This window comes from Arachis hypogaea, chromosome 16, assembly GCF_003086295.3.
Source record: "Arachis hypogaea cultivar Tifrunner chromosome 16, arahy.Tifrunner.gnm2.J5K5, whole genome shotgun sequence".
Taxonomy (NCBI): domain Eukaryota; kingdom Viridiplantae; phylum Streptophyta; class Magnoliopsida; order Fabales; family Fabaceae; genus Arachis; species Arachis hypogaea.
In genome coordinates, this window is record NC_092051.1 from 122,249,058 (window position 1) to 122,262,401 (window position 13,344).

Here is a 13,344-nt window from a genome sequence, read left to right on the forward strand (position 1 = left end):
GAACACCCAGCTTTTTCTGTTTGATTCCTCTGCTGAATGTTCTAAATCTTCAATTCTCTGTATTATTGACTTGAAAAGACACAATTTTGAAAATATTTTTGGATTTTTTTAATGATGAGAAACAATAAAAATTGCAACTAAGATCAAATAAACAATGCATGCAAGACACCAAACTTAAATATTTTCATATAAGAGACACTAACAAATTGAGAATGCTTATGAGAAATAGCAAAACACACAAAACAAGAGAATTTAAAGATCAGAGCAATGAAATCATCAAGAACAACTTGAAGATTAATGAAGAACATATTGCATATTTTCGAAAAATGCAAGAAGAATAAAAACATGCAATTGACACCAAACTTAAAAATTTGATACTAGACTCAAACAAGAAACATAAAATATTTTTTATTTTTATGGTTTTATAAATTTTTTGTGATTTTTGAAACTTATATGGAAAATAAAATAAAGAGAATTAAAACTTTTAATAAGAATTCCAGGAATCATGCAATGTTAGTCTAAAGCTTCAGTCTAAAAAGATTAGACATGTTTGGCCAAGCTTCAGCAGGACAATACATTCAGCAGCTAAATTGATGGGAATCAATCAGCTTTTGTGATGATAAGAACATCACCTTGAAACTTTAGAATTCATTGTTAAAAATTCTGAAAAGTACCTAATCTAAGCAACAAGATGAACCGTCAGTTGTCCAAACTTGAACAATCCCCGGCAACGGCGCCAAAAACTTGGTGCACGAAATTGTGATCATCAACAATGGTGCCAAAGGACTTGGAGCTCTTAAACGTGAATCACACTTTATCACAATTCCGCACAACTAACCAGCAAGTGCACTGGGTCGTCCAAGTAATACCTTACGTGAGTAAGGGTCGATCCCACGGAGACTGTCGGCTTGAAGCAAGCTATGGTCACCTTGTAAATCTCAGTCAGGCGAATTCAGATGGTGATGGAGAATTGATAATTAAAAGATAAATAAAATATAAAATAAAGATAGAGATACTTATGTAATTCTTTGGTTGGAATTTCAGATAAGCATATGAAGATGCTTTGTTCCTTCTGAACTTCTGCTTTCCTATTGCCTTCTTCCAATCATTCATACTCCTTTCCATGGCAAGCTTTATGTTGGGCGTCACCGTTGTCAATGGCTACTTCCCGTCCTCTCAGTGAAAACGTTCCAAATGCGCTGTCACCGCACGGCTAATCATCTGTCGGTTCTCGATCATGCTGGAATAGGATCCATTGATCCTTTTGCGTCTGTCACACGCCCAACAATCGCGAGTTTGAAGCTAGTCACAGTCATCCCTTCCCAGATCCTACTCAGAATACCACAGACAAGGTTTAGACGTTTCGGATCTCAGGAATGGCCGCCAATAATTCTAGCCTATACCACGAAGGTTCCAATCTGAGATTAGAAACCCAAGAGATACACACTCAAGCTTGTTTGCATGTAGAACGGAAGTGGTTGTCAGTCACGCGTTCATAGGTGAGAATGGTGATGAGTGTCACATAATCATCACATTCATCATGTTCTTGGGTACGAATGAATATCTTGGTGAAGAAATATACTTGAGTTGAATAGAAAAACAATAGTACTTGTATTAATTCATGAAGAACAGCAGAGCTCCACACCTTAATCTATGGTGTGTAGAAACTCCACCGTTGAAAATACATAAGAACAAAAGGTCTAGGCATGGCTGAATGGCCAGCCTCTTAAAGAGGGTTCAATCATCAAAACATGATTCCAAGATGATCAAAAGATGAAAATACAATAGTATAAGGTCCTATTTATAGAGAACTAGTAGCCTAGTGTTTACAGAAATCAGTAATTAATGCAGAAATCTTCTTCCGGGCCCACTTGGTGTGTGCTTGGGTTGAGCATTGAAGCTTCCATGTGTAGAGACTTTTCTTGGAGTTAAACGCCAGCTTTTGTGCCAGTTTGGGCGTTTAACTCCAGCTTTTGTGCCAGTTCCGGCGTTAAACGCCAAAATTCTTGAGCTGACTTGGAACGCCTATTTGGGCCATCAAATCTCGAGTAAAGTATGAGCTATTATATATTACTGGAAAGCCCAGGATGTCTACTTTTCAACGCAATTGAGAGCGCGCCAATTGGGCTTCTGTAGCTCCAGAAAATCCACTTCGACTGCAGGGAGGTCAGAGTCCAACAGCATCTGCAGTCCTTTTTCAGCCTCTGAATCAGATTTTTGCTCAGGTCCCTCAATTAAAATATACTAAAAACATACTAAAAACAATGACAAAAAGCGTATAAATTATCCGCTCATCAATCACCATATCTGGAAGAAGAATTTTCAAGAAGGTGATGAAGGTTTCCTCTACAACTCGAGGCTCAGATTCATGCTTGGGAAGCTCCGTTCAAGATGGGAAGGACCCTTCAAAGTGAAGGAGGTAAAGCCCTATGGTGTGGTGGAATTAATTGACCCTCAAAGTGAGGCAACTTTCAAGGTGAATGGCCATCGAGTGAAGAAGTACCATGGCTACAAATCGCCAAGGGAAGTGGAGGTTCTCCTACTTGAGGATGCACCAAAAGGAAAGGAAGCTTAAGCTCATGACCGTCCAACTTAAGGACGTTAAAGAAAAGTGCTAGGTGGGAGACACCCCACCATGGTAAAACCTTCCTTGTATATACTTTCTTACTTCTAGCTTTAGATTCTTTGTGAATTTTGTGTTTCTTGAATGTTGTGAGTTTGTCTTGAAATGCTAAATTTTGTTAATTTTGTTTAGAGTGTTGTGATATTCATTAAGATTTCATTCATCTTGGCAATTTTTGTTGAATTGGTTGTGTTGAAGAAAATGCTTCATCTTGAGTATTGTATGATTTTGTGAGTGTTTTCTTGACTTATCTAGCTGAATGATGCCAAGAATGTGTTAAATTGCCGTTTTCTATGTTGTAAAAAAAAGGGCACCCACGCGCAAGCGTGCTGTATGCGTGGTTCCACAACTCCTGGTACTAAAACCCGAGAGTTGTGCCCACTTTGTGCTCATTTTATGCCAAAGGCACAGCTGAGACCAACGCGTAAGCGTGGGTGACGCTTACGCGTCCCTTGCAATTTTGCACACCCACGCGTAAGCGTGGGTGACGCGTACGCGTCGGTTGTGTAATTTGAACTCTCCGGTACAAAAACCCGAGAGTTATGCCCACTTTATGCCTACTTTGTGCCAGGCGACCCACGCGTAAGCGTGGGTGACGAGTACACGTCATTCGCCATTTGGAAATCCACGCGTATGCCTGCTATGCGCGTACGCGTCGATTGTGCTGCTTGCAACTTCTAGTGCAAAAACCCGAGAGTTAGGCCTAATTTGTGCCAACTCTGTGCCCAAGGCATGATTCTGTCCACGCGTGCGTGTTGATGGTCGCGTACGCGTGCTTTCTCTTCTCGGCTACCCATGCGTATGCGTGGTAGACGCTTGCGCGTCGATTGTCTCATCCACGCGTACGCGTGGCGTGTGCGCACGCATTGACTGCCCGACGCAAATTAAACCCAGCGCGCCCTCTTTCTTTCTTCACTTCTCTTTCATTCTTCCCTCTTCATTCTTCCATTACCTTTTCCCTTCTTCTCCCATTTCCACCATTCTTGCCTCCAGCAACCCTCTTCGTTGGCCACCACCACCTCCGGCGGCCCCATAATTTCTTTCCGTCTCCTCTCATATCTTCAACCCACATTCCACTTTACTTTCTCTCCTTTCTCAAGGTTCTACTTCTACCTCTTCTTCTCTTTTGTCTTCTTTTAATTTTTCCTTTTCTTGTTACATTTAGTTGCATGTTTTTCCTGAATTTGATTACACTCTTGCTTTCCATCTCAGTTGCATGATTTTATTACTTGGTTCTTGCTTGTTGCTTTCTTTCTTTCCTTATTTTTCCATCGATGTTGAACTTGAGTTTTACCTTGCTTTGATGGATCCTCTTATTATTTCTTGATGCCTTTGTAACTATGTGGTGTTGTGTTATTGTTTGGTATTTCATTTGGGGTTCTACATGATTGATTTCTTTCTACTTGCTCATTGCTTGGATATTGTACACCAAGTGTTTAATGAAATGCACCTATACCATTTTGGGTCAATTTGACCTTATGCTTTCAACTTGGTGCTCCTTCTTCATAAACTTGCTCCTTTTTAAGAGCATCGAACCTATTTTGCTTTATGTTTGTCATCCTTATGCTCATTTACCATGACTTGCTTTTCTATTATTAATGCTTGAGTTTATCCTTCTCATGCCTTATCGCACGCTTTACTCACTCTTGCATCCCATGCTAAGTGTTGCTACCCATGATTCTATGATTGTTTTGATCACATGTTACAGCTGTCATGTCCTTAAGACACACCATCCCTTTTGGGCATCACTTTGCATTTGCATGATATTTTTCATAAGTTGATTCTTTGGGTTTAATGTTGCCCCTTTCCCTTCCTTTTTTAGGATGGCCACCAAGAAAGGTAAGGAGAAGGCGTCGAAGAAACCGGCCACAAAAAGGGCACCCCAAAAGTCAACCTCCAAGGTGCACCCTACACTAGGAGCTAAACCCCTCTCAAAGAAGGCAAAGACAATCGCTCCTATTGATGAAAAAGAGAAGAGCAATCCGGCAAGGGACTCCTCAAGGTTTCCCAACCGCTTCTGTGAACTTGTGTTCCCCGCCATGGTTGAGAGGAACTATCAGTCCGAGCATTGTGAATTTGCTTTCATGCATACTGATGCATGGAAACTTGTCTCTCAACAATTTTCCCTCGGCAAGTATACCGAATTGTTGTCAAGTAAAAACTCACAATAGAGTGAGGTCGAATTCCACAGGGATTGATTGGTCAAGCAACTTTAATTGGAGGAATGTTCTAGTTGAGCTAAGTAGAAATTGATTTGAGAATTGCAGGAAATTAAATGGCGGGAAAGTAAATGGCAGAAAATGTAATTGCTGGAAATAAAGAACTGAATGTAAATGACGTAAAGTAATGTGCAAAATCTTAAATGGGGAATGGGGAAGATGAGCATAAAAGTAAATGGCGGAAAGTAAAGAGAATGGGTAAGATCAGAAATGGAGAGTTCATTGGGTTTAGAAGATGTTGTATTCTCCGGATCAAGTTCATTTTCATTTCTTCCTCAATCAATGCATTCATTGATCTTCTTGGCAATCTTAAGTGATTGAATTCCAATTCCTTGGTAATTCAATATCTCAAATCTTGATCAATAGCCAATTCCTTGGTCTAATTGCTCATGAGAAGAGATGAAGTATGGTCACTGATTATACCACATGTATTTTCAAATCAAAGTATTGGGAGGATTATATGTCACCATATCCGTCCAAACCCCAATTTGGTCCAACATGAGAAAGCATTTCTAGCATGATCTCTTCATTCCTCTTCCAAGGTTCCGAAGAGATCCAAGTATGAATAGCTTCTTTTCCAAGACAACTACCCAATTGGATGAAGATTGAAAGCTTTTTAGTAAAATCAAGAGAAAAGAAAGAAGAAGAATAATGAAAACTATTATTGATCTATCAAATTACAACAGAGCTCCCTAACCCAATGAAAGGGGTTTAGTTGTTCATAGCTCTGGGAATAGAAAGCAAAGATGGAGAATACATTCTAAAAGTAAAACTAGAAGTTGCAGAGAAAGTAAAATTATATAGAGAGTAGTTCTCCAAATTCCAAAAGCCTTTTCTCTAGTTCAAAACTACTCCTATCTATACTACTCTTCTGATCTTCTAGTTGGCTCTTCAAGTCTTGGATATGGGCCTTTGGATCTCGAGTTGAAGTTTGGAATCTTCAATGGGCTCAGCTTTACGTGCAGAGAAAGTGTGAAGTAGGCATGGACTTTAGCTAGGACGTTAGTGGTGTTAACGTTAAGTGAAAATGTGGGTTCGAGAACGTTAGTGACGATCACCTTTTTCACTAACGTTCCAACCCAAAAATGATTCACATTAACTTCAACGTTAGTGGCACTAACGTGACCACTAACGTTGCCTCTTGGTCCATCGCAAGCGTTATTGGCGTTCACCTTTGCCAATAACGTTACTCTTAGCCCATCCTTTCCTCACGTTAGAGTTCACGTTAGTATAACTAACGTGGCTCTTAACGTGGCCATGCTTTAGCCTCGAGAGCGTTAGTGACACTTACCTTTGTCACTAACGCTCCAAACGCCTCACCTTCCCACGTTAGAGTTCACGTTAACTTAGTTAACGTGGCTCTTAACGTGTTGATGATTGCCATCTCCAACGTTAGTGACAAAGGTGAGTGTCACTAATGTTGGCTCATCATGCTTGGCTCCACGTTACTCTTCACGTTAGTGGTCTTAACGTGACCACTAACGTGGGCAATGTTGGCTTACTCCAACGTTAGTGACAAAGGTGAGTGTCACTAACACTGGCATTATTTTCCCCTTCCACGTTAGAGTTCACGTTAGCTAAATTAACGTGACTCTTAACATGGCCAATTGCCAATTTAGAGCGTTAGTGGTATTCACTTTTACCACTAACGCTGGAGCTCCCTTTTCCTCCACGTTAACTACCACGTTAATGTAGTTAACGTGGCAATTAACGTGGGCTATGATGGCTTCGAAAACGTTATTGGCGATCACTTTTCTCATTAACGTTGTAAGTTCATTCTCATTCCATGTTAGTGGTCACGTTAATTAGATTAACGTGGCTGCTCACGTGGCTCTTCCTTGCTTCCTTTGTCCTAAAATCAAGCAAATAAAATGCATCAAAGCTCTAATCCAAGTTATGAGATTATGCATCATCTATTTTATCATTCAATTCATGCATAATTCTCATAAAATCATGTAAAATTCATAATGTTTGCTTGAATCAAGATGTAAGTGATTATCTACCCAAAACTTGCTTATTTCCTAAGAAAATGCATGAAACTACCCTAAAACAGTAAAGAAAAGGTTAGTGAAACTGGCCAAAATACCCTGGCATCACAACTCTAAACTTAAAGCTTGCTTGTCCCTAAGCAAGTATTGAAACATGAGAATGATGAATGAAATGACAAGAGAAATGAGTCATTATTGTGGAAGTCATGTCCTTGGTTTTATGGGCACTACAAGAAAAATACCCATTCAGGTACACTTGAAAAGTGTAGCCAAAAGTGAAAAAAAATGATGCCTTAGGCTACGGCTATGCTTTTTGGGCTACGGCTACGCTTTTTGGAGTGATTCCTATTCGGCCGTTGCCTATTCTCAAAGGCTACGCTTTTCTGTACCAAGGGCTATGCTTTTGGCCTTTGAGAATAGGCTACGCTTTTCAAGTGATGCTGTCTAGGACCAAAGGCTACGCTTTTCAGCTTTCATTTTTCCAGAATAGGCTACGCTTTTCAACACTACTGCATCACTTGTAAAGCGTAGCCACATTGTATACCATAGCTACTTTTTATAAGCGTAACCTTAGGTCCCTCTTTTTTTTTTTTTGAATACTATAGCTACTGTATATAAGTGTAGCCTTAGGTCTCGTTTTTTTTTTTGTATACTATAGCTACTGTATATAAGTGTAGCCTTAGGTCTTTTTTTTCTATATATATATATATATATATATATATATATATATATATATATATATAATTATCTAATAATTATTAATACAACATAATAGTTAATATGATTACATGTATAATAATTCTATATTTTTATTTAAATGAGTTGAATATTACAAAATAAAAATAAATACATAATTATACTAAATAATTTCTTTATATAATAAAAATTATATCTAACCAAAATATATTTATAATATTGATCCAAAAGTACAAGAATGAAGTTAACTGTAAAAATTCATACATCTCAAACTAAAGTAAACATAGCCATATCAAAACCATAATATCACTTAGCCAATAAAAGTATCTTCTAATAAAAATCATTAGTCAACCACACATGTAAAAATTCTAATAGCACTCTATCTTAGCCAATAAACCACAATAATAGTAAGCTTAATCTTCATTGTTACCCTGCATAATTATATAGAAAAGTAGTTAAAAAATATTCATAATGCCATTCATAATTATAAAAAGACCACCAAAGAAATCACCTTTTTTTTTATCTTAATTTTAACTCGATTTATCACCAAAGAAACACAAGGTTCTCAAAAGCTATGATCCGTTCTAAAAGTAAGAGATGAAGGCATCAAAAGGTTTCTTGCCTGTAAGAAATTGTTATATTTTAATATACTGGATTCGCACAATGCCTGCTCCTCTATTTCAGGATATCTCGAATCTTTCTTGGCGATACTTTTATTTGATGCTGCTGCAGCCATCTGTCAAAAGAATCACTAGTTGAGTTCTACAACAACAATATCAGAAAAGTTAGTTTAGTTCATACTTCTTCAAATCGCACTATCATGCTTGGAGGACTAACAGCTAAATAAGCATAAGCCATTAACTCCAATGGCCAACCAGTAATCTGTATTGGAAAACATTGAGATCTGACCAAAAATAGAACAAAATAAGTTGGTAACAATTAAAGTTAAAAGTATTCATCGGAATGATATCTTAAAGGCATATCAGATAATATAAAGTCATCAAGAGAGAGTAAGAAACAAAAGGTTATGGGCTTATGGCCATTATGAAAACAGAAGCTATATCAGTAAATAAATAAAATTCTAAAAAATAACGAATTTGCTTAAAAAAATGATAGTACATTTAGTTATTTTTCATTAGTGTTCCACAGTTCAAAAATGGATATTTTGGACGTTACTTTGTCATGGGAAAAGCTATTATGTAAATTAGAAAATGTCAAATAACTACGGATCAAACTAAAATTGTTTTGGAAATATCTTATTGAAAAAGAAGGAACTTCAACCATAATGGTGGTAAAATTTTGGAGTTCTAGGTACTCACCCTGATAATCCATATTTCTTCAAGAGTTCTAATTTCTCCTTGTAGGATTGATCAGATTTTTTGAGTGACACTGACAACTCAACTGAATCACAAGGATTGGCGCCTTCCCTTGGAACAAACCCATACGATAATAGAAGCTCCCCATTTGATTTTTTTCATATGAAATGAACACCTAGGTAGTATGATACAAGCAGTCAAATCTAATCTTTGGACTTAACGCTTAAACTACTCCGATGATGTCATACTAGTGAAAAATATCATGATCAAATAAAGCTTTAATCAATTAATAGCTTATCATTTTGTTTGGAACTTGTTTGCTTTGTGCTAACTTTATCCTAGATAACAAATTCCAATCTTTCAATCTATGTTTACCTGCTCACCTGGTTGATACGGCCGATCTGTAGTAAAGACGATTCCCTTTGATAAATTATCATAATTAAAAAAGGTATCCACCTAAACCAGTGAAAAGAAACTGGAGTTAGAAAATTTCATGGGAAAAATCATAATAAGGAAATTTCTTTGGAATAGACCGTACATACTCCTAATATTATAAACCGTACCCTCAAAACAGTTAAACAGAGCAGGTAGAACAACCCTCAATACTAAACCACCAAGCAACCCCATTTATTAGGATGACCAACCAAAAGACAGATCCAAGCTAACTTATGCATTTTAAGTAATTCAGAAAAAAGGGAAAAAAAGCCACACACGCACACATATCCTTCAGAAGACCAAAAAATCAGAACCCAGATTTCATAACCATAATAAAAAAAACTATTATTATTATTATATTAATATAAGAAAAATAAATAAATGAATCAAATTGAAATACCCAGTACGGGGTACAGATTAAAATTGGAAAAAGCACCAGAAATATCTTAACTTGAGGTGATTTAAGTGGGGAAAATAAAAAAAAAAGTTTACCAGAATGAGCAAGTTTATTGAGATGGGTGTGCCTACTCAAATACACACAAGAAGGGAAACTTCAAATTATGCATGCAACCACAATAATGGAGCTGAGAAATGACAAGCTACTTGGCTCACTGAGCAAACGCTGCGTTTCCTATTGAGATCAAAGAGCCAGAGAGAGTGATCAAAACAATCTAAAGCTCATGGCAGCCACCAAATAAACAACGCAGAATACGGAAGCTAAAACCCCCAATTAAAACCCTAAAACCAAAACCCAAAACCTCCCAAATTTTATAGAACCATCATCATCATCGGGCGCTTACCTCGCTTGTTAGGGATCGATGCTTTGCCTCATCGAAAACCTTGATGCTTCATAGCAGAGCAGAGAAGAGGTCACTAGAGAGCACACAGTTTCTTTGACACTGCACAGAGAGGGCGAGTGAGAGAGAGCGAGTAAGAGAATGAGCGAGAAGAAAAGAATGAGGCACAGAATGCTTACTTGGTGAGCGCGGTGATGAATGGCGACAGTGAAAAGATGGTGAATGAGGCATTATTTTATACTTACTACATCTGCAACCACATGATCAAGAGATGGTACATACCCATGCAATCCATCACTCCCTCCATGACCTGTAACAAGTGAACAAATAACTCCAGACTCATCAGAAAAAAGGGTAAGGACAGACGATCCAAAGAAAGGGGTTAAATATACATATAAATATATAATCATATACTACAAAAGAAAACTATATAATTATGTTGATTCCCATGCATATAAATCAGGATCTCAAGGGACCTAATGAAAAATGAGCCTTAAAAGTTACCTATCCAGTCCATTGCATAGACACCAAAGCTGCGTGATGTTAATTGCCTTGCAAAGTCAGCATATCTTCCACTGAAAATTGAACTCTAAGTTAGAGGTAGGGGAAAAACTATAATTCTTATCATCTTACAAATGCCTTAACAAATAACAATCACTTGAAAATGGACATATAAAAAAAACAGAAAGCATAGTAGACTACCTGTGTTCGTTAAGCCAATAAACATGAAAAGAAAGAAAAATGGTATGAAGTTCGGCAAAATTTCAAGGGAATTAAGATGTTGAGACTTGGGAATTTCACACTTTCTTTCTGCTTTGGCATGGGCCATGGCTCAAAAAACATGTGAAGATGAAGAACTATATGCTACTCGGTTGATCTAATCACCATTATTGATCAACTATATAGTATTAGAGCACCTTAATAATTGTACGCCTCCTTTTAGATCTGGAACGGCAACCAAAATGCCATAGAAATACGATAAAAGCAAGCAGAACCACTTGTAGAATAATTGCTAACCTTAAACCTATGCCATCAATATCAAGTTTCAATTCATACTCACCTATGAGTTTTAAAACACATGAATACACTATTGGATACGATCTTACTCATAAGATTATGAACCAAGTCCTCGTACTTCACTTCATCTTTGGTCACTTTTCCAGCAAAAGAAGCCTGCTGACTCAGTTTTGAATTGTAATTGCCAATTTTGGCATTCCCACCCATTACACAAGTGTTGAGGCACCGAATGTATCCATCATATTCATCACTCCCATCACAACAATCTACAGTAATATTGAATCAAAATTTGGATATAAATTTGAAAGCCAAGCAAAACGGCTAAAAACATAGAGTCCACAAAAGGGCATAGAATTTGAAGACACTAATAACTTTATGACCTTAAAATCTTATAATTTAAGAAATAATGCAACGAAGGCAAGCAAAAGTTTATTTATTAGTTTAGGCTTATCTATTCCATCTCCAAATTGTATAGTTGAAAGTGAGGAGATTAGGAAAAGATTTCAAACAATTCATTGTTAAAGGGAGACACTGGTTATCAAATTCCTTTCACTTGGCAAAATGCCAAAGACGTGTGCGAAGCGATATAATAAATAGACTTGAAAGAGCAACTTAGAGAGATAAACATGAAAAAGAAATACACAGTCCAGACGAAATTGCTTACCACAGAAAAGATCATTAACATAAGAAGAGAATATAAATTGTGGCTTGCTTCCCAGGTTTCTGCAATAAAATTTTCCGGCGGAGAAAGCTGAAGTTCCTGCAGTTAAATGCATAAAAACCTCCAAACAAGTTACAAATAAATTATTAGAAAAAAACACCTCATGAATTTGGCATAGAGGTGCATCTGCTAGCATATCTCTATATGAGTATTCATAAATCAAACAGTAAGAAAATTGTGACACTAACAGCCAAAAGAAGTACATACATTGAATCCACATTTTGCAAAAGATCAAAGAGTAAATATTTTAGTGCAAACAAGGAATTCCTTGTCAAATTTCCCATATGTGTTCCAAATAATACAGGCTGTTTCCTTTCTTTTTTAAAAAGAAAAGTATACAATAGAAGTATATAATTTAAATCGACTATGCTACGTGTGCATCAAAATTAGCCACCAAAGTCAAGTATAAAATACATGTTGGAATACACATATACTATTAAACCATACATGTATTTATACACTAGCACCAAAATCAACCATAAAAATCAGCCATCTGTATAAAATACATGGTAGAATACAAATACATATTGAAAATAAATTAAACCACACATGTATATATACACAAATACATTGGTGGCTGATTTTAGTAGCTGATTTTTGATATACTATTAGCATTTTTTATTTTAAATTTATATATACATATCCTGCAACTAAGAAAGGCCAACAAATAAGGAATAACAAAAATCATAAATTTTCATCATCTGCCACACCTGGTTCATCAGTGCCATCAGGGCGATCGCAGAAATTATCATTGAGACGATCTTTGGAGAAGGATTTTGATCCATCCTTGCACTTGATTACCTCGGAGCTGTAATGTTTCTCATCTACACCACCAAAAGAAAAAAGCAATTTAAGTCTCAAAAAAAGAAAGGAAAGAAATTTACAAAGAACTCCAAAATGGGTTTTCAAACTTTGAGTTGGGTTGCACACCCAATTGAGAAAGTTTCAAACTTTAATGTGTTCGAAGCAAATTGCATGTCGGAGGCGGTACCTAGAGGGTGAACATCGAGGAGAGAAGGGTGGGAAAGAGAACATGCGGCAGAAGCTAGGAGGAGAAAACAACGGAAGAGGAAGAAATGCGATTCCAATATGACCATTTTATAAAAATCATATCTTCTCCGCTACTTGATACACAAAATTGCAAGAAAAGACAATAGACGAACAAACCTAGGGCTTGTTGTGAACGGACCTAGAAGAATGAGTTCTCCTACACTGCAACACAAAATCAAAATCAATTCATGAGTTCACAGATTATCTTACTAAACCCCAAATTGAAACCCTAAAATCGGAACCCTACATTCTCAAATTTCAGAAACCAAATGAAGGTGGATGCATACCTTCTCGACAATGGTGAGCAAATGAAGAGAGGCTTTCAGTTGAGCGCAGCGTCTTCCTGATGTGAGCACACAGCGAAGAGAAGCGACGGTGCGGTGAAGATGAGTGACGGCGTGGTGAGTGGTGAAGATGAGTGAGTGCAGAGTCTTCCTGGAGGTGAGTGGTGTGGTGATGGCGGACCCTTTCTCTGATTTGGG

At 37.2% G+C, this 13,344-nt stretch overlaps 1 protein-coding gene and 1 pseudogene across 1 annotated transcript; both read right to left on the minus strand.

The window, feature by feature from the left end:
• Window positions 1-8,091: 8,091 nt before the first annotated feature.
• LOC112757453 (uncharacterized) lies at window positions 8,092-9,469 on the minus strand (annotated as a pseudogene).
• Window positions 9,470-9,885: 416 nt separating this feature from the next.
• On the minus strand, window positions 9,886-12,909 carry LOC112757454 (uncharacterized). The gene is made up of 8 exons (XM_025806037.2): window positions 12,804-12,909; window positions 12,523-12,636; window positions 11,756-11,851; window positions 11,181-11,357; window positions 10,992-11,098; window positions 10,579-10,663; window positions 10,320-10,384; window positions 9,886-9,948 (listed from the first exon to the last, which is right to left on the minus strand). The coding sequence occupies exons 1-8, from the start codon at window positions 12,907-12,909 to the stop codon at window positions 9,886-9,888; spliced, it is 813 nt and encodes a 270-aa protein (XP_025661822.2).
• Between the last annotated feature and the right edge of the window lie 435 nt (window positions 12,910-13,344).

Excerpts from the sequence above, each read along its gene's own strand:
- LOC112757454 (XM_025806037.2), bottom strand. The coding sequence starts at position 12,909 with ATGGTCATATTGGAATCGCATTTCTTCCTCTTCCGTTGTTTTCTCCTC. Across the intron at positions 12,637-12,803 it reads CCTCGATGTTCACCCTCTAG|ATGAGAAACATTACAGCTCC; the intron begins GTACCGCCTCCG and ends TTGGTGGTGTAG. Across the intron at positions 11,099-11,180 it reads CTTGGTTCATAATCTTATGA|GTTTAAGGTTAGCAATTATT; the intron begins GTAAGATCGTAT and ends TTGATGGCATAG.